This window comes from Lynx rufus, unplaced genomic scaffold (genome assembly GCF_022079265.1).
Source record: "Lynx rufus isolate CCGP_SWC_20201006 ecotype Redwood Valley unplaced genomic scaffold, mLynRuf1.p SCAF_2, whole genome shotgun sequence".
Lineage (NCBI taxonomy): Eukaryota > Metazoa > Chordata > Mammalia > Carnivora > Felidae > Lynx > Lynx rufus.
In genome coordinates, this window is record NW_025814834.1 from 8,639,071 (window position 1) to 8,662,320 (window position 23,250).

The window sequence follows — 23,250 nt, forward strand, 5'->3', positions numbered from 1 at the left end:
TGGTCATGTGACCCAAAGCCGTTCAATTAGAGTGAATCAAAGGACTCTCGCTTGGAATGCTGGGAAGGGCACCTGCTTGTGGGCACTCCTGCTGGATGGCTCTAGGCAATGCAACAATTTCTTTCTACCCTCTAAGGGTTTTTTTTTTTTTTTTTTTTTGGTTGAGACTGAGAATTAAACACCTAAGGCCCGTCAGCAGGAGAAAGGCACACAAATTTATATAAATCTTTTTTAAAAAAAAATTTTTTTTTTCAACGTTTATTTATTTTTGGGACAGAGAGAGACAGAGCATGAACGGGGGAGGGGCAGAGAGAGGGAGACACAGAATCGGAAACAGGCTCCAGGCTCTGAGCCATCAGCCCAGAGCCTGACGCGGGGCTCGAACTCCCGGACCGCGAGATCGTGACCTGGCTGAAGTCGGACGCTTAGCCGACTGCGCCACCCAGGCGCCCCCAAATTTATATAAATCTTATGTGACCTGGGAACTCGTAAGGGAATGAAGACCCAAAGAAACGGTGAAAACGACTTACTCCTCCATTAGCTTGAACAAGGCGAGACAACCGTGGAAAAATTACTAGGCTACGTGGGGAGGCTAAAGGAAGATGAGTATCTTGAAGAGGCCTGTTTGTGTAGAATTCCCCAGCTCTCAACTGCTTGTCCTTGATAAGAGTGTTGCTTCCCTTCTGGTACAGGGAGGGCATCTTTCTCATGGGACTTGTTAATCTCCGGCTTTCAGAAAGAAAGGGGGAGATTAGAATGCCCTTTCTAGATCTGCTGTTTTTAAAGTGCATTTAGCTCAACCCTTAGGCCAAAGTGGCGTCTTGTGGGACGGCGTAACCGGCCACCCTTTGGGGTCTCATTTGAGCAATTCTGGAGCAGTCGTCTGATGGGACATCGTGCAGCTGCTAAAACTGAGCGATTGGAAAGATTTCCATGAGAAATGAAAAGAACGGGTATCAAATCTATGGTACGAAATCCTGTATAATCAGGGGGGGAAATGTCTATTTTAATCAAGTGGTCTCTTGGTTTGGGGGGGGGAGCAGAAGAGGTCGTGGGAGGAGAGAGGAATCCTGTTTTCCTCAGTTGTCTCAGCTTGGATCCCGCCTGAGGCCTGAGGGAGGAGAGGGCACCCCTCCTCCAGGGAGAGCTGCTGCAGGAGGAGAGGCTCCCGGGGGACCTGGCAGGAGGTGAAGCCTGAGGCACTGGAGAAGGGGCCTCATGTACAGACACAAAGACGACTTAAAATACCCAGTCTTACTGACCCAACAGCCATCCCTGTGGGGATCTGTCCCTCTGAGAAGGGGCTGAGACCACACACAATCTCAGGGTTCTACGGGCTGAAAGGAGCAGGAGGCCTCAGGGCCCCAGGAGAGGGGAAAGTTTGCTCCTCTGGAGTCTTGTCTAGCTCCCTGGATTCGAGCTTCTGGTGGGCAACAATTCTGTCTTGTTGTTGGGTCCCAGTCACCCGGGACTAACGTGGGTATAGGCGGGCGCAAGACTGTACTGAATGAAGGAGGCAAGGCCAGGTGGGGGAGGGCCCCAGAAAGCAAAAGGGGGGGTGCTTTCCACCTGCATGCCCCCAGGGAGGTGAGGCCCAGAGAAACTGGGCCCCCCTGGCCTTTTGTCGTCAAGCCTGACTTCAGCTGGGAGTTCTGCTTTCTGGTTGTTTCAGACATTTCTCCTTTCAATGTAAATATTATTTTTAAGGAGCCTCCAGCCCAGGGCAGTCTTGGTCAGCTTAACCGCTCTCAGTGGGAATACGCAACTTTAAAGTGTTTGAAAAGAATCTGCTTCTGAGGAATTTGCATTTCCAGAAAGCTTTCGATAGAGGGCCAAGCGATGGAGCCTGTGAATAAGGGCTTTCTGTGTTTGCTGCTCCATGTGAACAGTACAGGGGGGATAAGAGAAAGGAGGCACACTGCATTCCCCTCACCCCCCACCCCAGCAGCTGCGGCTGAGGGGGCGGGGGAAGGCTCTTTGCCAGGAGCCAGTGAGGATTCTGGGATGTCTGTGTTGAGTCATCTCTTCCCTGCAGGTTGCCAGGGAGCTGGTTTGCATGAGGTAAACTCGCGACCCGATTCCCAATTCCAAGGGCCACTGTTCCTTGCTCTGCAGCCTTCTCTTGCCTCAAGGAAGTGGCCTGGTGGGGAGGGGGAGGGTAGTCCTGAGTGGGGGAGGGGGAGTGTTGGGGCAGAGCCCGGCTGACGTAGAATTCGGTCCCACACTCACATGGGCTCCTTTTCCAGCCCTTCTCCCTTCACTTGGGACCAGTGGCTGCTTGGGCGGTCAGAAGACCTCCCCGTGTGGTTTGCTAACGCTCCCTTTGGCCCCACCCCTTGTTCATCTTCGTTCTCTGAAGAAGCTGAGAAAGTGGTTTGTCTTCACTCTCCGGGGCTGAGAAAAAGAGCCTTGAGAAGGAAGGTCACTTTAAAGCCCCACGCACCAAGAGTCGGCCATAGGCTTCCTGCCCCCAGCTTGGGAGTCCCCCAGTTCTGGGTTCTCGGCTCACTCCGGGAAGCTCCCCCTAGAGGTCACAGTGACAAGGAAGGGCCGTTCACCAACACTCCTTCCCACTCCTACCCCTCCCCACAGGAGTCCCTCCCCTGTGGCCTGTGGTCAGTCTGTTGGGTGTGTGGGTCTTCTTGGACGGACACAGACTAGCAGAGTGCCAGAGGAGCCCCGTGGCACCGTGAGGGTGTTGACCCAATTCTTAGCGTGGGGCCTGTGACTGTACTTGGCTCCAAAGAGCCGAGGGGTCCAGATGTGTAACTTTGAAGCCCTTTGAAGTCACTTGACGTGCGTGGGACATCACTTCAGGAGAGCTTATTCTTTTTTGAAAATTATTTTTCAAAGTTTTTTATTTATTTTTGAGAGAGAGAGAGAGAGAGAGACAGAGGAGGGGAAGCGAGCCCGATTCGGGGCTCAAACTCACAAACCGTAAGATCATGACCTGAGCTGAAGTCGGACGCTCAGCCGACTGAGCCACCCAGGTGCCCTTTTGTTTTAAGTTTTTAATTTACCTTTTAAAACAATCTCTACACCCAATGTGGGGCTCGAACTCATGCCTCGGAGATCTAGAGTTGTGTGCTCTTCGGACTGAGCCAGCCAGGGGCCCCTCAGGTGAGCTCATTCTAAGACCAGCCTATACACTAGACCAAGAAAATCCCTTGCTTTTATTTCTGACATTAACCAAACAGGGTAATAAAATGGACAACACACTAATCGAACAAAAGTGCCTCCATATGTGGCTTCCTTCCCCTCGAAAAATGTTACCCTGTACACTACTCTTTCTTCTTCTCTCCGCATTCCTTCTTTTTTCTCTCCCTCTCTGCTTCACTCTCTCCCTTTCTTTCAATCCATACAAAATATTGACTCTTTCTGTATGCCAGCCACTGGCATTGCCAGGAACTGGCAGTATACTTGTGAACAATAAAGAGATCCTTGGCCGGTACATCTTCCAGGCTAGAGGCAGGACACAGGCAATAACAACACCATAAGCAATACGTGAATTTTACAGTGTTTTATAGAGGACTGAGGGTCATGGGAATAGAATAAGTGGGGGTTTGCAGTTCTAAGCAGCTGGTCAGGGTGGACCTCGTTGAGAACGTGACATTTGAGCAGAGACTCGAAGGCAAATGCAGAGAAAGAAAAACATCTTTCCCCCTACCCGTCCAAGTTCTTGGCTGGGGCTTCTGTAACAACAACAAAAACAACAAAAAACCAGATTAATAAGAGAAAAGCATGCAGACTTATTTACGTTTTATGTGATGTAGAAGATTTTATAAGGAAATGTAGACCTGAAGAAGTGGTTATACCTGAGCCTTTCAATGCCAGGTTGATGAAGAATGAAAAGTTGTAGGAAAGTGCGATAGGACAGCTGTCTTAGAGATAAGGCTTATTATTTTTTTTTTTCTTGTAGGTATAGAGAAGCCATCTCTCACCTGAGGGTCTATGACCTACCTGAGGGGAAGGTCACAGAGTCCTTCCTGCACCTGCTGTTTTTCAAATTCCTTCGGCTCAGATAGCCATGCGCTATGGAGAAGAGCGTGCCAGGCACAGAAACCAGCCAGCACAAAGGCCTAGTGCAGGAGGGTGCCCGGCTCTGGGGAGACACAGCAGGGAGGTCTCCCTAGCTGGAGCACAGTAGGTGGGGCATAACAGGACATTCGGCCAGAGAGGGAGGGGCCTTGGAAAGACCTCAACTGGAGGATTTTTAAAACACTTAAAATGTAAAGAATACATTTTTTTTTCTTTTTTTTTTTTAATTTTTTTCATTTTTTTTTTTTCAACGTTTATTTATTTTTGGGACAGAGAGAGGCAGAGCATGAACGGGGGAGGGGCAGAGAGAGAGGGAGGCACAGAATCGGAAACAGGCTCCAGGCTCTGAGCCATCAGCCCAGAGCCCGACGCGGGGCTCGAACTCCCGGACCGCGAGATCGTGACCTGGCTGAAGTCGGACGCTTAACCGACTGCGCCACCCAGGCGCCCCAAGAATACATTTTTATAAAAATGTTTATTTTTGAGAGTGAGAGGGAAAGCGGGCATGAGCAGGGGAGGGGTGGGGGGGGGCGGAGACAGAGAATCTGAAGTAGGCTCTGTACTGTCAGCACAGAACCCAACATGGGGCTCGAAGCCACGAATCATGAGATCTTGACCTGAGCCGAAATCAAGAGTCAGGCAGCCAGCCGGGCGCCCCAAAGTCTCTCTTCTTGACCTAATTGTAGCCAGGCTTATCTGGCCCAGACCTTGGCCTGCTTCATCTGGTTTTAGTGGGAATCCTGCTGGGTCAGTTTACAGAATCCTTGGTATCTAACTGTCCTTGATATCTGATCAAAATCCTCACCCATCCCTCTCAATATCTTTCACCCTGGTTTGCCTACAGCAAGAATCCTGTCGAGTTGGTTAAGCCAGAATTGCCCCTTACCCTATGTTTCCTCTTAGTAATTTTCTATCCATTGACCCCACCCTGCTCCTTGACTCTAAATCTCCCCTTGTCCCTATGTTCAGAACGGAGCTCAGTTCTACACTAAGGTCCCTCTTGCCCTATTGCAATGTTTCCAGAATAAAACGTGCCCTCACTGCTTTAACTTCTGTCTGGCTCTGGTCCTCTTGCAACACAAAAGTAGAGTGAAGAAGATGATAAACTCAGCGTGAACCGATCACACGGGTTCCATAGCGATCAGCTCACGGCCACCTTGTTTCATCCATATCTCCATTTCCCGTGTCCCACATCATTTCATCCCTAAGTATTTCTATGTGTATCTCTGAGGAGGACGTCTTTTAAGCTGAACATAAAGTCATTTTCACACCTACAAATTTACAATAATTCCTTACTGTAATTGAATATCCTGTCCTTAGGTCATTAGAGGGTGTTTTGCAGAGGGGTAATGTGCTCTAATTTACTTCCTTAAATGGTCAGAGTGTGTGGTATACTCTGGTACAGGAGGGTCAGATGGCACAGCCACTTTGGGAGTGTGGCAGTTTCTTTTCAGGTTAACCATGGGCCTACCTTTGGACCCAGGAATTTCATTCCCAGGTATACACCAAAGAGAAAGGGAAACTTTAGCCCACCAAAAGAATCACACAAACATATTCATAGCAACTTTATTTTAAAATCCCCAAACTGGAGGGGCGCCTGGGTGACTCAGTCGGTTGAGCGTCCGATGTCAGCTCAGGTCATGATCTCGCAGTTTGTGAGTTTGAGCCCCGCGTCGGGCTCTGTGCTGACAGCTCAGAGCCTGGAGCCTGCTTCAGATTCTGTGTCTCCCTCTCTCTCTGCCCCTCCCCCGCTCATGCTCTCTCTCTCTCTCTCTCTCTCTCTGTCAAAAATAAATGAACACTAAAAAAAAAATTTTTTTAAAAATCTCCAAACTGGAAACCATCTGAATCCCCATTAATGCGCAAGGAGATAAACACATTGTGGCATGGTCACACATGGAAATACCCAGAAAGAGAAAGGAATAGATTATTGATATATACAAGACTATGAATCAGGTTCAAAACATTGAGCAAAAGAAGCCCGATACAAGTGTGTGTGCTGGTTGATTCCACTTATATGAGTTTCCAGAACAGGCAAAACTATGTGTCTGTCTGTCGGTGGGTGTAGAAATCAAACCAGTGGTTGTCTTGGGTGAAGGGGACATGAATATTGACTAGAGAGGGGCTGGTAGATGGGGAGACTTGGCAGTAAAGTTTGAAGACAGAAGAGTATCAGGGAGATGTGAGGTGATTCAATCCCCGCCAGCACTGAAGCCTCCTTGGAATTCGAGGTCATAAATTTAGAGTAATTCCAGGAGGCATGGTTGTATTTGACCAAGTCCCACTGGATGTGCACCAGAGATGGAGAACTGGTTTTTGAACCAGGATGTGGTTTTGCTAAGTGAGTAAGAGGAAGAAAGTGGGCAAATCGGTTCCTAAGCCCACTAGAACAAGAAGACTTTCCTTTCGCTTCTTCCCACAGAGAAAGCAACACCCCCCCACCATATGCGCGAAACACAAATCCCCCCAAAGTGCAACCTAGACCCCAAAAGTTCCTCCAACCCACTTCTCCTGGTCAGCTCTGCCCAGCTCCAGGGGCTCGCCCGGGGGGCCTGCTGGGCTCTTTGAGCTACAGTAGCTGTGGGATTCTTCCACACCACTACCTCCTTCAAGATCCCTTATCAGCTCATCAAAACACCTCCTACCACATCTGCAGAATAGAGCACCAGAGGGTAAATCTAAATCCCAGTGGCATTCTGCAGCCGACTTCAGTCCACACAGGCATCCCGGGTATCCTCGGATTTCCCAGAACAAGGTACAAGCAGCTCACCCTTGACCACTGGAGGTGGGCAGGCAAGAGAAAGGCAGAAAAAGTGGAAGAGGGAGGGAGAGAAAGGTAAAAAAGAGAACACAATCCCAGGGGTTCAGCATCTTCATGGAGCTGGCCCACCCAGACCTTTCATCCTGAGTCTAATGCAAGACAAGATTGTCAATGTCAAGACAATGTACTGTCAAGACAATTATGTACTCCTTTTTTTAATGTTTATTTATTTTTGAGAGAGAGAGAGAGAGAGTGTGCACACAAGTGGGGGAGGGGCAGAGAGAGAGAGAGAGAGGGAGACACAGAATCCGAAGCAGGCTCCAGGCTCCGAGCTGTCCGCGCAGAGCCTGATGTGGGGCTCGAACCCACGAACTGTGAGATGATGACCTGAGCCGAAGTCAGATGCTCAACTACTGATCCTCCCTGGTGCCCCTATTTTATGTTCTTCGTAAGTGGGATTAGTCGCCCCGGACTCGAACAGAACTCCTTAGCTCTCAACCTCCTGGAGGAGTTTGAGCCTGGATCCCTTGCTTCAGCCCTGCAGCTAAGACCAACTGGCCTTCTTCCTTGGATACTTCCCTCCTTGGCAGCTAACAATGCAACACTCCCAGTAAGGAGGTACCTTAAGACTTCTTAGCCCCAGTCCTTTTGCCAGCTCATGGCTCAGTTCCCTGACTTTGGCCAGGAACGTACCATGAATCGTTCACAAGGGCACTTTGCCAACTCAAATTCCTGCTCCGAGTCTCCGTGACTGGCTGTGTGAGGTGTCGTGAGAGTATAGTATCTGCATGTTATTAATGTGTATGCTGTCGCTGCCTATACCGAGGAGCGCTGGCTGGGGAGAAAAGGTCTTCCAGAATCTTCCAGTGAAGCCAGAACTTGCAGCAGCAGCGTGAAAAGCTGTCTTACCTCTATGGGCTACCAGCAGCCACAGGCCTGATTTACTGCCCTGCCAAACATGGCATTGGGCCTGGGACCTCAGAGGAGATGGAAGGGGCTGCCCTTGGGTGTTCCACCTCAGTTTTACGACTGGACTTGTCATTTTAGTTCCCTGCATCCTGCTTACTCATTCTACCTGTGGCCCACCAGGTTTCGTGGCAGTGGGAGAGTGGTTGTCCTCTGGAGGGTAGGGTGGGAAGGAGGAGGACCAGAGAAGTATCTGAAAAGCTCGGGACCTTTCAGTTGGTCCTAGCACCTGGCGCCAGTTAGCTGGGTGGGCCAGATGGGCAGCTGCAGGGGGCTCGGGCAGCCTGGACTTGGCTCTTCACCTCTTGTAGCCTCTTCCGGTGTACCTCTTCCGCCCTCAGAAGGACTGCTCCAGCGGGATAAGGCCCAACTTTCTCAGGAATAGCCAGTCTGTGGTCTAGAGACCACAGTCAGAGCCAAGGTCTGAATCTAGTCTGGTGAAGATGCTAGACCCACAGGCCCAGCCTCAGCCAGGCTGTCCCCAAACTCACAGCCACGGTAGCCTTAGTTCTTGCACTGTGGTCAGAAGTATACTTGGCCAGGCTTCTTTCTAGCTCTCCTCTTCCTTCTCCAAAGCACCTGTTGGGGCTGTTGCTCGAAATTGGTGGTAATTAAAATAGTTCAATCCAACGATCACTGTAAGCCACTCTGAATGCAATGGCCTAACCCACATCTCAGCTTATCAAAAAATGGTCCCAGTGGGGGCAGGCTTATTCATTCATGAGATTCTATTATGTGCCAGGAAGGATTCGAGAGAGGAAAAACAGCCGGTGTCTGCCTCCAGGACCTAACAAATAGAGGGAAGAGGGTATGTCCTACAGGAAATACCAACAGAACAGAACATACCAACATCCCCCCATTACTTGGGGGATGCTTGGCATGTGACCATTTATCATGCATGGTTTCTGCTCTTCGAGAGTGATGCCTATGGTTCATGACCAGTACCGTGAGACCCAATGCAAGGGAAGTGTACTACCAGAGTATCCACGGGTGAGCCCCGGTGGCAGTGATTGCCAAAGAAAATGCTATTGGCATTTTGGGTGGGATAACTTTTTGTTGTGTGGGACTGTCCTGTGCTTTGCATTCTCAGCCTTCATCACTAACAGCCCATAGTATCCCCCAGTCATGGTGACAGCCAGTCACATTTCCCGCAGGTGGGAGGGTGGGACTGCCCAGGTCACCACTGCCCTGAGGAATCCAAATGCCATGGGTCCGTGGCTCAAGGCAACTGTGAATTCTTGACTCCTAGCGACTCAGGCATTCATCCTGGTGAAATGGTGGGGGTGGAGGGGAAGGGGGCAGCAGAGGAGGGCAGCACTAGAGCTCTGGTCACAGGCTCAAAACCATCTGGAGTGGAAAGGTGTGGTTTTTAGCTGCCTGGCATGGGTTCCCACTTCTTTGGGTAATAGGTTACCAAAATTATCCTTTGGCCTCTTCCCTGCTGTCAGTCCTCAGACCTTCCATGGGGTTGACCCTCAGTTCCAAAGGTGGTTGTAGCCTGGCCAGTCAGAGCATTGCCTTCCCCTGGGCAGAGCATGGGTTCCAGGAGGGACACAGGACCTGATCAGAGGCTGATAAGAGCCCTTTTGCTGCTGGGAAACAGACCACCTTCCCTGCCAGACTTGACCTTCAGAGGCTGGGGGGCTGTTGCTGCTGCAGCCGTCAGGCCCCCTGCCTGAAGATAGGTGACCCTGCAAAAGCAGAAACAGGTTTGGGAGCACAGTCTGCACCCCCGGAACCAGCCACATCTGCGCTGGAATTTCCCTCTTGACGGGAGCCAATACATCCCCGTTTTGTTCAGGTCAGGTTGGGTGAGGTTGTCCGACGGGAACAACGAAAAGGGACTGATTAATATGCCGGGAAAAGGAGCTGAGTGTCTTCAGTCAGAGGAGCCAGGCTGACCAGGGGTCCCAGTCCTCGGCACCAGGTCTATGCCCCCTTCATGCTGACCCTCAGGACAGGACTGTAGCGTGACCCTGCCCCAGCCTGGAAGTCTGCATTCTTCTTGGGGGGGCTGCTTCCCAGAAGAGGTGACTCTCAGTCCAGGGGTAGGGACCCTCTCCCAGCCTGTCAGTCAGTGCCTGTTTAGGAAAGGAAATCCCGGGATGGGGAGGTGATGAGTGGGCTGTGGGGTTCCTCGGGACTGGCCCGGCCCACCTGGTCCAGTCCCGCCTTCCCTGTTACAGGTAGGCTGGCTCCCTGCCCCCTCACATCCCCTGGTCATTACTGAGGGCTTCAGTGCATTCTGGACTCCCAAGTGCAGCCTCTGCCTTCTTTGCCTGGGAGCTTCATCTCTGGAGTGGAGGAAAGTCCTGGGAGAAAGAATCATCTCCCTTCCAGCAGCCCTTAACTGAGGACCAATGGGACCGGTGTCTAAACATCCAGCTTTCCTGCCTCCGGTGGGATTACTCTGAGGTATAGGGTCTGTTTCCCATCGTTGCCCCAGCAGAACTGGGTAGGCCTCAGTTGTCCTCAGGGGCCACCGCACCTGAATGGACTGTCATCTCTTCCCTGTTTCACACCCCTCTCCTGTACTCCCACTTTGAACTGAGACCTCTGCCTCAGCTGCTCAAGCCCCACCAGCCTCTGGCGGGTGTGGCTAAGTCCTCAGAGAGAGCACAAGACTGCAAGTGGTGACTGGCCCTGACCCCGCGTGTCCCCCATCACAGGTGAAGCTAAATGAAGCCATTTCCCAGAGACAGAGTGTCCCCGGGCACAGGGCCCCTGTTCCCCAAGGCGCAGGCCTGGAAGAGGGCCAGCACATTCCTCCTGTTCCCACTAACCGGAATTACCACTGGACGGAAGTACAGTTGACTGTGTTAGGTATTGAATTAAGTTCTAGAATTCTTGTTTTTAGGTTGGGAAAATCAGAAACAGTTTGCTCTGAATGTGCAGAGAAAGTTGCCCTCCCCCCACCCCCCACCATCAGGTCTGTGGCCCCAACAGGAAACTGCAGGATCCCACCCTCATTGCCTGGGGCTCTCAAAGTCATCCCAAACCCATCTCCCAACGCACTTGCCAAGTAGAACTTTGTGTCTCTGGGTAAAACACACTCATGAAACAGAATTTTTTTTTTGTTCTATTTTGGTGACAAGAGAGATCCTTGATGGAAACTGGATCTGTAAGAAAAATGAGGATAGAGCCATTAGCTTAGACAATATTCCATGACCTTGGAATTTTGGTGGCTTCCCAGTTTTACCACCCCATGGGTGAAGGTTCAGCAGCTAAGATCCTCTTGTGGAAAAATAAATGATTTAGGATTCAAATTTCTGTCATTGTCTTGTCAACTAGTTTCATCTAAACACAGCCACTTTGAGCCTGGTGTTCCCTTTAGGCTACAACGCACTTATGCAAAGTTCTTGGCAGGTACTTGGCTCAGTCAACATTGGCGCCTTCTTTTCCTGTCCCTTCTCCCAGGGCTCCCAGCAGCTACGATAGAGCCTCACGGCCCCCAAGCTGGATTGTGGCAATGAATTTTACTATGCTCAGTGCCCAAAAGGAGAGGGGAAATAGCCCTTTGCTTGTAGTGTCTCATCATTCTTGGAGGGATGCTAAGAGAGGGGCTTCCCACGCTTTAAGAAGGAGGATTCTGGAAACACCTTTTCCCAGAGAGGAGGCTTTGTCACTGTCATTAGATGGTTCTATAGTCTATGGACTAAGAAGGACACCAAACTCTCTATTTCCCTTCTGCAGTGTCTAATTGCTGAGCCTATGGAACCCAGGATGACTCAGTGTACCCCCCATGCACATACACACACACACACACACACACACTGACTTTCATATAACCTCAGGGTCGCTTTCAGTGGCTAAAGCACTTGTCCAAGCCAACAGATCCGCATTGGGCGTTCATTTTGCGCTTGGCTCCCATATCACCTTCTAAAAACATTCCTACCTATTGTAGTGGGTGCTTTCCCCTTAGGAAAGGGAAGCACATGTCCGTCTGTCCACACTCCGTGGACAAACAGAAAGGTAGCGGCAGGGTCCTTATGATCAGAGGTCTCAGCCCTGCTCAGCCCCTTCCACTGAGATTCTTGTCTCCTTGCTGCCTTTCCCTACCTGTGGACACCACTTGTTGACCTGAACCTATCTGTTCTTCTTATCTCTGAGAACTTACAGGGACCCTGCATACTTGCCTAGACCCAGAGCAGACCCACAGTAGGTGTCTTCTCCATAGGCACCTTCCTTCACCAGCAGACTTCTAAACGACCTCTTCCTGGCCTCAGTTCCTGGCTCTCTACTCTATTTATGCCTTCTCCCCGAGTCATCTTGGCCACTGCCTGTGGCTGTATATCTCAGCTATTTCTAATCACTCCTACGCTTAGAGCTAAGACCGGGCTTTTCCGCTGACTTCCATATACCCATCTGCCTATGTGACATGTCCTTTTGGTTGTCCAACATCTTAACGGTAACAACGAACAGAACTCTCGATTACTGCCCCCTCCTGTGCCTTGTGCCTCTGGCAATGGCACCTCAAGGACTCCTCCTCGAGGCTTCCTTTCCCTCATCGCTTCATTCAATCTATCAGCAAGACTTGCTGGTTCTATATCCGTAAGAGCCATCACCCTGTTCCAAGTGCCATCTTTGCCTGCCTAGAGCAGTGCAAACAATTCCCATCTCGTCCTCCTCCCCCTTTTCCATTCTCTACTTGACAGGACCTGCAATTATTTTGAAATCTAAATCAGCAGCTTGAGAGACTTCCCTCTGAGGGGAGAATGAATGAATGAATATATGTAAAGCACCCGGAACAGTGCCTGCACATGGGAAGTGCTATATAAGAATTTGCTCTTGCCCTGCTTCTGGGGCTTCCAACCCATCTGGAACACAAGAGAAATCTTCGAGGCCCTGCCTGACCTTGGTCCCTCCAGTGGCATCTTGGCTTCAGTCATACTGGCCTCTTGTCTGGCCCCCAAAACGTGTGAGGCTCCTTCCTGCCTCAGGGCTATTGAATTTGCTATTCTGTCTGCAAGAACACAGACATATTTGCATAGTCTGGCTCTTTCTGCCATGTGTGCCTCAGTTCAGAGAAGCCTTTACAGACCAGCCTGTTCCCAGGAGCACCCCCACCCCCCCGATCATTCTGACCTTCTCTGTTCTTTATCAGATCAACTTTATGTCTCTATTTCCTTCATAACATTTGCCACACAATCAAGAGATCTTGTTTATTCGTTAACTTGTCAATTGTCTGTCTGTGCCCTCTAGAATGCAGGCTCCACCAGGGGAGGGCTTTTGTCCATCTTGGTTTACTCCTATCGCACAGGGTACATACCCCAGGAATATTTAATGAATGAATGCATTATTTAATTAATGAACACTCTTTCCCCCCATCTGCACTCTGCCTTCTAGCTTGGATGTCAGGTAAGCATTTGTGTCTCCCTGTGAATTATTATCCCCTGTTCCCCTCTCTTGGGGGCCTTGGCCAGCCTAGGTACACTGACTTTACCAGACCTCAAAGTCCCAAGCCTAGCCGTCGGCTGTTGGTGGACCTTGGTGTCATCAAGTCTCACCGTACCCGGTGTGGTGCTGGGCACATGGTCAGTACTGACATGTCACAGCCGTGCTGCCCCACTTGCCTGTTGACAGAGTTCGCAGGGGTTCTTGTGGGGGACAGTGGGAAGTCAGAGTGGGAGACACTGTGCTTGACTAGTGTCCAGGAACTGTCACTGCAACCTCTAGGCTTCTAGAAAGGCCTCTCCTGCCCCCTGCTGGTGGTGCCATAATCAGACCCTCAGACTCACAGTGTCTACTCAATGATGGGATATGACCCTGTCGCACAGGCTCGGACAGAAGCAGGTCTGGAAGAGGCTAGGCCTGCTGAGGTCGGTTAAAACGCATTTCAAGTACCCCAATGCCATCGCAGTGCTGGAACAGTAATTTGACAAAAGCAGTGGGTTACGTGGAGAAAGGCCACCTCATCAGGGCTGTGGGGTCTGGGAAGGACCCTGTCTCAGGCCACTCAGGGTGGGTGGCACAGCCTCCTTCTCCCTCAGGGGAAACCAGAGTGGTCGAGGGACAGCTCCGTGCAGAGAGAGGACTAGCATGTCCCTGGTCCCCGGTCGCTGGCTGGACCAGCCTGTCAGGTTGGAGACCTGTCCCTGAGCTGGTTTCGTCTGGCCCCGAGAAAGCTGCACCCTAGCCCTGCATCCAGGCACCGGGCCCACCCTGAGAGGACATAAGGAGTTACCCCTCGGAGCAGAAGAAAGCTGGGTGAAGTTCGTGCACTGCGTGCGTTTCTAAGTGACATCCGCGACATAGGGCCCACCAGCCACTTGAACCCCCACCCCCAACACACTCGGGGCTTCAGTCTCTGGGGTCTTGTTGACTCTGCCACTGATTCACTCTCAGGCCCTGGGAGAGTGACCTCCCCCAGACCCGGGACGGGTTTCCATTCCTCTCCCGTCCTCTCCATTTCCCCCTCCCGGCCACCTTCTCTTCCCCTCCTTGCCATCAACCATCTCCTTCCTCCCCTCCCTGCACCCTCCGCGCAGGGCTCAGCACTGTGTGAACTGCAGTATATATGATGCTTCACATTAAGTAACTGGGGTCCCTGCCATTCCTGGGGTCTCTCAACTCCGGTTAAAGTGGAAAACAGCGTCTCAGTGTGGCGCTGCCTGTCTTAACATCCAACACCTGTCCTTGGAGCACACAGGGCACTGCCTTGAAAGCGGAGGCTTTCTCAGGTATCCTTATCGGCTAGAATTCCATGACATTTTGGATGTATATTTACTGTGTAGTCTTTTTATGGAAAGGGATAGGATTTTCCATTTATGGCCAGAACTAAATCTCCCTTGAAAATAAATGCGTGGGGGCGCCTGGGTGGCGTAGTCGGTTAAGCGTCCGACTTCAGCCAGGTCACAATCTCGCGGTCTGTGAGTTCGAGCCCCGCATCAGGCTCTGGGCTGATGGCTCAGAGCCTGGAGCCTGTTTCCGATTCTGTGTCTCCCTCTCTCTCTGCCCCTCCCCCGTTCATGCTCTGTCTCTCTCTGTCCCAAAAATAAATAAACGTTGAAAAAAAAATTAAAAAAAAAAAAAAGAAAATAAATGCGTGGAAGTTAAAAAGAAAGCTAATTAAAAAAAAGAGGAAGTGATATTACAGGTGTCAACCCAGTGAGAGGGATACTATCATTACCTCCATTTAACAAAAAGAAAAATGAGGTGTCAGGAGTTAAGGAACTTGTCCCAGGCTCCAGAGATCCTGGGTATGGAACGGGATCTGACGTTAAACTTGCGTGCCTCGAGGGACAGAACCCAAGCTGACACCGTGGGCCCTGTTGTAAGGAGCCTCTAGAACAAAATGGCTCAAGGGCATTCTTCAGACTGCCGGTCACCATCTACCCATCCCCTGTGACCCGCCTGGCATGTCTGAACATCCCCTCAGTGCATCCTCAAAACCATCGCCCTTGGAGGTCGTCACTAGTCCCCCTACGTTAGCCATGGCGTGGCTCTCACAGGAGTTAAGTGATGCGTCCCCTAAGACCCAGCCACCAGGTAGCAGAGTCAGGCCTGGGACCTACTCCAAAGCCTGCATGTTTCCAACCACCCCCACGGTGGTAGGGGTAACAAGACCCGCCACCTGGCCACCTTATCTTACATTCCAATAATCTTGAGAAGAAGGCCCCACGGTCTTCCCTGTTTCTAGATGGGGAAATAGAGCCTCTTGGTGGCTCTGGAATTTCATGAAACTTAACGTGCGTCCACAATAGTCCCTCAATCAGGCAGCAGAGCCCCTGAGCAGATGGTGAGTTTACTGTCTGGGTCAGGCTTTCGAGATACTTTGAGCATCTGTTCCCATCTCGTGCCCTGCTGTGGCCACTCCCTGTCCATTCTGGGGCCGGTGGAGGTCTGGGGGTGGGTGGAAAAGCTGCCATTACCACCCGACCAGCATTAGCAGGCGTTCACTGCAATGGGGACTTGGCACTGGGGACAACTGTGGGTGCTCCTGGTGCCCACCCAGATCCCCACCAGCTCTGTGGTGTAATTCACGCGCCAAAGCTCCCCTGGGGTCGAGCTGAAGCTGGACTCCCCGCTGAGACCTCCTCCTCGCTCTACTCCGTCCTCTGTCCTCTTACCTCCCTCACTCCCTTTTTCCTCCACAAATCCTGTGCACCCAAATCCCTGTCTCAGGCTCTGCCCCTAGGAGCCTGGCTAGGAACCTCTTCTCCACGTCTCCCATTTCCTCCCGTCTGGTATCCCAGGCCAGTGGGGGTTGGGGGAACCTTGGTTTGACAATCCCAGTATGGGTCTGGCATTGTCCAAGAGCGTCGGGCTGCTTGACAAAGCCAGGTGACCTTGAATCCAGGAAGAGTCCCTCGGTTCTTAAGCTTTCCCCGAAAGGCTGGGGGCTTGGTCCACCCATAAATTCCCCCTTTATTCAGAGAAGGAGAGACACTCCCTCGGCCCGGTCCTGCAGGGACGGTGGCTCGGTGGCTTGAGGACCAGCTCTGCAAGGGGGAGCGGGCACAGAGGGGGTCCACGTACCTGCCGGGCCGCGGGCCTGGGGTTTGTTCACAAGGATTCAGTGATGTAACAGGCAGCCCCCAGGGCTCCCAGAGCCACAGCGGCAGGCCCGAGAGCTTGGAGCAGGTGAATTACGATGAGTGGAGTGTTTTCTTGCAGGTTCTCTGTAGAGCGAAACAGAAAGCCCACAGGTTGGGGGAAGCTGGGACTCTAGTGCCCGTCTACAGGCAGGGAAAGCAGAAATCGTAGGGTGGCCTCGGGATTTCAGGAACGCCTTCTCCCCGTGACCGAGCCTCCTTTCAGGGGGACACAATTCCGCCCACCCCTTCCAATAAATCCCTGTCGCGAGAGTCCCTGCGTCTGAGGATGGGCTAGCCTGGGGTGTCAGCTCCCGGGGACACCCAGGGAGCAGGGTACGAAGGCGGCGAAGGCCGCGGTGTGCCAGGCCCCGTGCCAAGCATCTCACACCCAGCGTCTTCCTCAAGCCTGACAACCACCATGTGAAGCGGGTTGTGTCACGTGACTCCATTTTGGGGGTGAGGAATCCGAGGAAACAACATACGACGCCCACCACACGGGGGAGGAAAACAGACGATCACGCTCTCGAGGACGGCTTTGACAAAATGCAGTATCCGTGTTGACATCAATCCTACTGAAGTAGAGAACCTTATTCAACGTGACTGTGTGTTTCAGGCCAAGGTCTCACATTCCACTGCACCGAGAGGTGTCAAGATGATGGACCCTGGTGCTAAAATTTGAGCGGAATCAAGACTGACACGTCTTACCCCGGCCAGACTGGATCTCTGCCCCTTCCCCTCACTTGCCTAATTCTGAGCCTTTTACCTTTCCCTCTGCCACCTAGGATGCTCTGTCTTTTCATCTTAAGCCACAGAGGATCCCAAGACCCTTTTTGACTCAGCTCAGATACCAATGACACTGCAAAGTCTCCCCGGACCCTGATTTAGGAGCGAGCGCTCTTTTCCTGAAGCTCTTAGAACATCTCTAGGACAGACGTCACTTTCCGGCTTGCATCTGAGATCCTAAGGCCCATGTCTCAGCTTACCACGTAGACGGTACGGTTTTTAAGGGTAAAGTTCCCTGTTCTGGTTTTCCTCACAGGGCTTAGTATTCTATCCAGAACAGGTTTTCCCGCTTGTTGGTTTTAAAGTGATACGAATCCGTGGCTCGGCTTAGCACCAGATGGATAGGGATACTAAGTGTGTGGGAGGAAAGTCAGTAAAGGCGAGTGGTGGGCAGATCATTCCTCGACGGGGACTTACCAGGTTGTATTTTTGGCTTTACACATGTTCTCCCAACACACCTGGGTATCCGTTTGCTTCTCGTATGTCTGAGAGATGGTGCTTTTCAAGGATGGACAGGAGAGGGGATTTGGTGGTGGAGACACCAGCCAAGAGGAGGAGCAGGATGAGGGTGAGGGGGTGGGTGGGCTCTGCTTCTGGGTTAGGGGTGTGAGATCCCCAAGTGGGAAGCCGCTTCGTGGACATCGGGTGAGACCCCGCATACAGGTGCAACTACTCTGGGGCCCAGAACTGGGGGCAGATGATGAGGGCTCCCCTCCAACCAGCCCTTGCACAGAGCCCTGCACCGCTGGGCAGGGGGACTGACACGTTCAGTCCAGTTTTCTGCACAGGGGTCTTCCCATGAGGGGTGGCTTTCTCCTGATGGCTCCGTGGAAGAGGAAAGGAAGGCCAGATACTGTGGAAGACTCTACGGGAGGCTGCCCAGCCTGGGGGCATGTCTCCTGCGGAGCTGCCGGAAGTAGCCAGAAACCGCTGAAGGAGTGGGGATCTTGCTATTACCAAGGGCACGTGTGAGTTGCAATCAGCATCTGTCACTAAAGTCTGGGGGGTAGTGCAGATGCGGGTCAAGAACCAGAAGCTCTCAGCTGTGGTATGGGCCAGAGGAGGCGGCCAACCGCCAAACACAGCATTTAATCACAAAGCTCTGGGTGACAGGGGATTTACTAAGGGCTGTGAGGGCATAGACTCTGAGGAAGCAGTGGGCCTACGGAGAAAAGAAAAACGTGCCTCCCAAAGAAGCCATTTTCAGTGAGGAAGAAAATTGGCACCCCTCCGTGCAGGTGGGGTACCCTGGGGATGTGGGTCTGGTCAGAAAGGGCAGGGTGCCAAACCCCAGGAACTGGCCACCCCGGGAGAGGTTTCCTTTCTGCCTCGGCTTCCCAAGAAGAAGTTACCCATGGCTGCTACTATGGTCCGGGGCAGAGCCTGACCCCAGGAATTGTGCCCTGAGGGTCCAGCCCCCCACGCGCTCCAGAACCTGTAGAAAGTGAGGAGGCTTGGAAATCCTCTTCCTGGCATGGTCGGCCAGGGTAGAGGAAGGAGGACATCAAAGATGCGGCTGTGACACAGGCCCAGACGACGCCAGCAAGCAGAGCTTCCGGGGCAAGCGGAACAGGAACAGAAGGCCCGCGGCCCCGCACGAGTCAGAGACCCTGGATGGACAGAGAAGGAGACAGATGAGGGCCCCCCTGCCTCCAGGAGGCCGGCAGGAGCCAGGGAGACACAGGAGAGAGAGCAGGGGAAGCTGGTTGTTTTAGGGACCGGAGCTCCCTGGGGATTGCAAAATCATGCCGTTAACAGCTCACACCCGAGCAATGCTTCCTCCCTCCCCTCGTCATTATCCTCTCATCTGTCAGGACAACCCTGCCGAGTGGAATATCGCCATTCTCAGTTTGCAAATAGGGAAACAGAGGCTCAGAGAATATATGGGCTGTGCCCTTATAACAAGTAGATTCAAGAAGTGGGCTTCGGGGGGCGCCTGGGTGGCGCAGTCGGTTAAGCGTCCGACTTCAGCCAGGTCACGATCTCGCGGTCCGTGAGTTCGAGCCCCGCGTCGGGCTCTGTGCTGACAGCTCGGAGCCTGGAGCCTGTTTCCGATTCTGTGTCTCCCTCTCTCTGCCCCTCCCCCGTTCATGCTCTGTCTCTCTCTGTCCCAAAAATAAATAAACGTTGAAAAAAAAAAAAAAAAAAGAAGTGGGCTTCGGCTCAGGGGTGCTAACTCATTCGGCGCTCCTTCGACAGACTTCACGGGACCGTCCGCTTGGCGAGAGGGGGCATCTGACATTGGTCCAAGGTCCATTTGCCCGGGGTTCACTGACTTATCCAGAAGCCAGCTGCTGCTCTGATTTACGGTCCTTGAGACGCCTCCCCAAACTTGTCTCCCATGTGTCCCCTGCCAAGGATCCCAGGGGAGCTCGGAGATGGTGTGCTGTTACCCAAGGGGACTTCCGGGCGGATAACTCCCTCCTCGTGCAGTGACTTCAGTCCTGGCTTCTTGACCGAGCTACAGGTTCTTCCGACCAAAGCTCGGCCAGCGGTCCACCGGGCAGACTCAGCACCCTTCCTGCTTAGACCCGCCCACGACAGATACTTTTTCTGGAATGGGGAAGGAAGGGACTCTAAAGGCAACACTGGTCTTTTTTCTCTGTTAAAACAATTTTTTTAATAGGCTTTTAATTCCTGTACATGACATTTACCCCTTAAAGTTTTCAGTGGTTTCGGTCAATCAACAGAGGTGTACAACCATCATTACTAATTCCAGAACATTTTCATCTGTCCCCCAAGGAAGCCCCATAACCATTGAGCAGGCACTGCCTTTCCCCACTGCCCCCGGTTCCTGGCAAGAAATTTGCCTATTCTGTACCTTTCATAAATGGAATCACACATGTGGGCTTTTGGGGGAGTAGCTTCTCTCACTTAGCCTAATGTCTTTGAGGTTTACCCTTGTGGGAGCACGTGTCAATATGTCAGATAGTATTTCATTGTATGGATACCCCTCACGTTGTTTATCCATTCATCAGGTGGTTGATATTGAGTTTCTTCCCCCCACTTCTCGACTATTATTACTGAAGCTGCTGTGAACATTCACGTACAAGTTTTTGTACGGATGTTGTGTTTTTAATTCTCCTGGGTATGTACCTGGGAGTGGAATTGCTGGGTCACATGGTAACTCCACTTTTTTTTTTTTTTTTTAAGTTCACTGATTTGAGAGAGAGACAGAGCATGAGCTGGGGAGACAGGCAGAGAGGGAGGGAGAGAGAAAGAGAGAATCCCAAGCAGGCTTCATGCTGTCAGTGCAGAGCCCAACGCAGGGCTCGATCTCATGACCATGAGATCGTGACCTGACCTGAAATCAAGGGTCGGTTGCTCAACTGACTGAGCCCCCCGGGTGCCCCTGTCCATCTTTTGATTACAGCCATTTTAGTGGAAGACTTGTACTTTCCTGAACTACAATGTTTTCTGCATACAAAGAGATTTGGATTTTAGAAAATGGCACCCTTTATTTAAATAAAGGCCTTTGCCCCTTATCGCCAACATTGTTTCCCACTCCGGTTCAAAGGGAGAAAATTCCTCTGGCGGAAGAAGTGTAGGGGGTCCACTGTAACCGCTGACAGGTCATCACTGTTTCCTGCTCGGCCATCTCAAGAAGCAGAATCCTTTCCCCAGGGGTGAGCCACATGCATTCATCAAAAGATTTGGGGATGGAAAATTTTGCTTTCTACAGACACCCGTTCTGAAGGCCGTAATCCAGAAATGTTTATGTCCGTGGTTGATGATCACAATACACATGATATATCACACTTATAACTATTTCTACATGTTAAAAATGAATTGATTCTCAGCCATGGAAATAGGATTGTTGTCACAGTGGTATGTTGGATCCGGCTCTCTCACTAAACCCCACATTTTTTTTTTTTTTTTTTGTATCCACACCGTCGCAGAGGAATAAGCTGCAGCCCAGGGAGCATGGCCTGCTTAGGACCATAGAGCCACCGGCACTGGCTCACGGTGAATTCAACAGAATCCCAGAGAAGGGTGTTCTTCCTCCCGGGGAAACCACCGGACTCTTGGGACCAGAAGGTCAATCAATGTCACAGTGAAGAGCAAGGGTAGTGGAATCAGAGTAGATGGAGGCTGCCCTCTCCCCGCTACTACTGCTTGCTTGAGAGTGTGTGGTTTGATTTCTTTGAGCCTCAGTTTCCCCATCTATAAAAGGGAGACGATGATAACAGTAGCTCCTTTATAGGACCGTCAAACGGGAAGGTTAACATAGGCAGTTGAGCCGAATGCTGGGTACATCGTTGATACCCAGTGGCGAGAGTTAGTTAGTTATTACCACTATTAGCAAAAGTATGAACCAGCCCGTCTCCTGAACGCCACTCGAATTCCCTCTACACAATCCAAGGTTCATTCGGACCCCGGCTACCCAGGAAGACGGGGGACCACTTTTCCTAGACAGCCATTCCATTTTCAGACAGAACTAATCGTCGGAAATGTCTTCTTCGTGTTGAGCAGAAATCTGCCTGTCTTCCACGGTGTCTTCCACAGGGAAGGCGGCCAGATTTAGCAAATAAAACTGCAGAATGCCCATGCCATGTTAGGACACACACTAAAAAATCATTTGTCTGTCCGAAATTCAAATTTTACTGGGTGTCCTGTATTGTATTCAGCAACCCTACTCCTGGGCGCTTAGTCAGACGTCGGAGGGCAACACGGAGCAAGTGTGCTCCCGACATTCACTTGACAGATTTCCTCCGATGCCTTCAACCAAACCTCATACGTCAAATGGTTCTTGCTTCCCTGCCCTCTCATCCCCCATTAACCTGCACTATATCTCTTTTGGACTGGATTGTGAAAAAGCATCTTTTACAGCACACAAGGATAGTCCGACGAGGGCGGAGTATGACCACCTCCCTCGTCCTAAATCATATATTTCTGTTAACACATCCTTGGTTTTTATTTTTGAGCAGCCGCACGGCACTCCTGACTCCTGTTGAGCTAGTATGGTCGCAGAGCCAAGGCAAATGTCGACATGTACGCGTGGCTGCCTTCTTCATTGAGACTCAGCATGGTGGGGAATGGCGAGATCCAGGAATCCTAGTCTCTTGGGTAAACGCGAAACCCCCAAACCCGCACACCCCACAAGCACAGGTCCAGGATACGTGTCAACCAACGCCACGACCCGAAACGAGCCAGCCTCTGGGGGACCCTGTGCCCACCTGATTTCCTGGATCGAGAGGGTGCTTTTGTGGTAGGGTCCGGAGGCAACCGGCCCACGGCCGGTGCAGGGGCCCGGGCTGAGGGTCTGCTTTCTGGAGCTGGGAGAGCCTGGGGTGCAGGCTGCTGGGGGACGGATCCAGAGCTGGGCCGAGGGGTGGACTCCGAGCTGGCGTGCTGGGGTGTGGACTCCGAGCTGGCGTGCTGGGGTGTGGACTCCGAGCTGGCGTGCTGGGGTGTGGAGCCGCGGCGTCTGGACTCCGGCTTCTTCTTTTTGCCCTTCCTCATGGTGGGTTCTGTTCACCTACATGTGGACCTACATGGAGCTGCCTAATCTTCCGGCTCCCTCCTGGAAGGGGGCCGTTTGCCCCTGCCCTGGGGGAAGGCTCTGCGGACCTCAGCCCCGCAGAGAACAGTCACCTACAGCCCTCCTGTGAGGTCACAGAAGCCAGGGGGGCTCCTGTGGCAGGGCTCTGCGGACGGCGTCCTCTGCCCACACTAGCCTGCTGCCCTCCCTCCTCCCCAGTTACTGGGATGGGCAGAAGGCACCTGCTGGGCCCTCCAGCACCTAGTTCCGCCTGGCCACAGGGCCTGTGACAACCTGGGCCCCCACGGTTCTGCTACCTGAGCGCCTCCTTCAGGCACCTCCCCGCTGGTGTGTTCCTGGGTCCCTGTGCGCTTCCTGTTTCGCTCGGAGGCACCCTGGCTGTAGCTCATGTGACGCTCAGCTCTGTCACCGGTTTCCACATACCAAAACCAAACGATTTCACCACGTGCTCTGGGAGTTTTAGGTAACTTTACCGAAGACTGGGGAGTCTGTGGATCAGCTGTCCCCCCCTTCCCCCTGCCCACTCAGGTTCTCTTAAGTAGCTTCTCCTTTCTTCCCAAACCTGCCCTCCCTCCTGTGGGAAGGGGCAGGGGATCCCCAGCTGTAATAAGAACCCTTAGTTATGGTGAAAGAAGTTTCCCTGAAAACATACCAGCTTTGTT

At 52.0% G+C, this 23,250-nt stretch overlaps 1 protein-coding gene and 1 long non-coding RNA gene across 2 annotated transcripts; one reads left to right on the forward strand and one right to left on the reverse strand.

Annotated features, from left to right (window-relative positions):
- The first annotated feature begins 756 nt into the window (after positions 1 to 756).
- On the forward strand, positions 757 to 4,246 carry LOC124516034 (uncharacterized). The gene is made up of 2 exons (XR_006962958.1): positions 757 to 967; positions 3,920 to 4,246. It is a non-coding gene; the product is annotated as an uncharacterized LOC124516034 (long non-coding RNA).
- Positions 4,247 to 16,280: 12,034 nt separating this feature from the next.
- SPATA3 (spermatogenesis associated 3) lies at positions 16,281 to 22,548 on the reverse strand. Its single transcript, XM_047085584.1, has 4 exons — positions 22,174 to 22,548; positions 19,479 to 19,638; positions 18,521 to 18,695; positions 16,281 to 16,386 (listed from the first exon to the last, which is right to left on the reverse strand). Exons 1-4 carry the CDS (start codon positions 22,546 to 22,548, stop codon positions 16,281 to 16,283), a joined length of 816 nt encoding a protein of 271 aa, XP_046941540.1.
- Between the last annotated feature and the right edge of the window lie 702 nt (positions 22,549 to 23,250).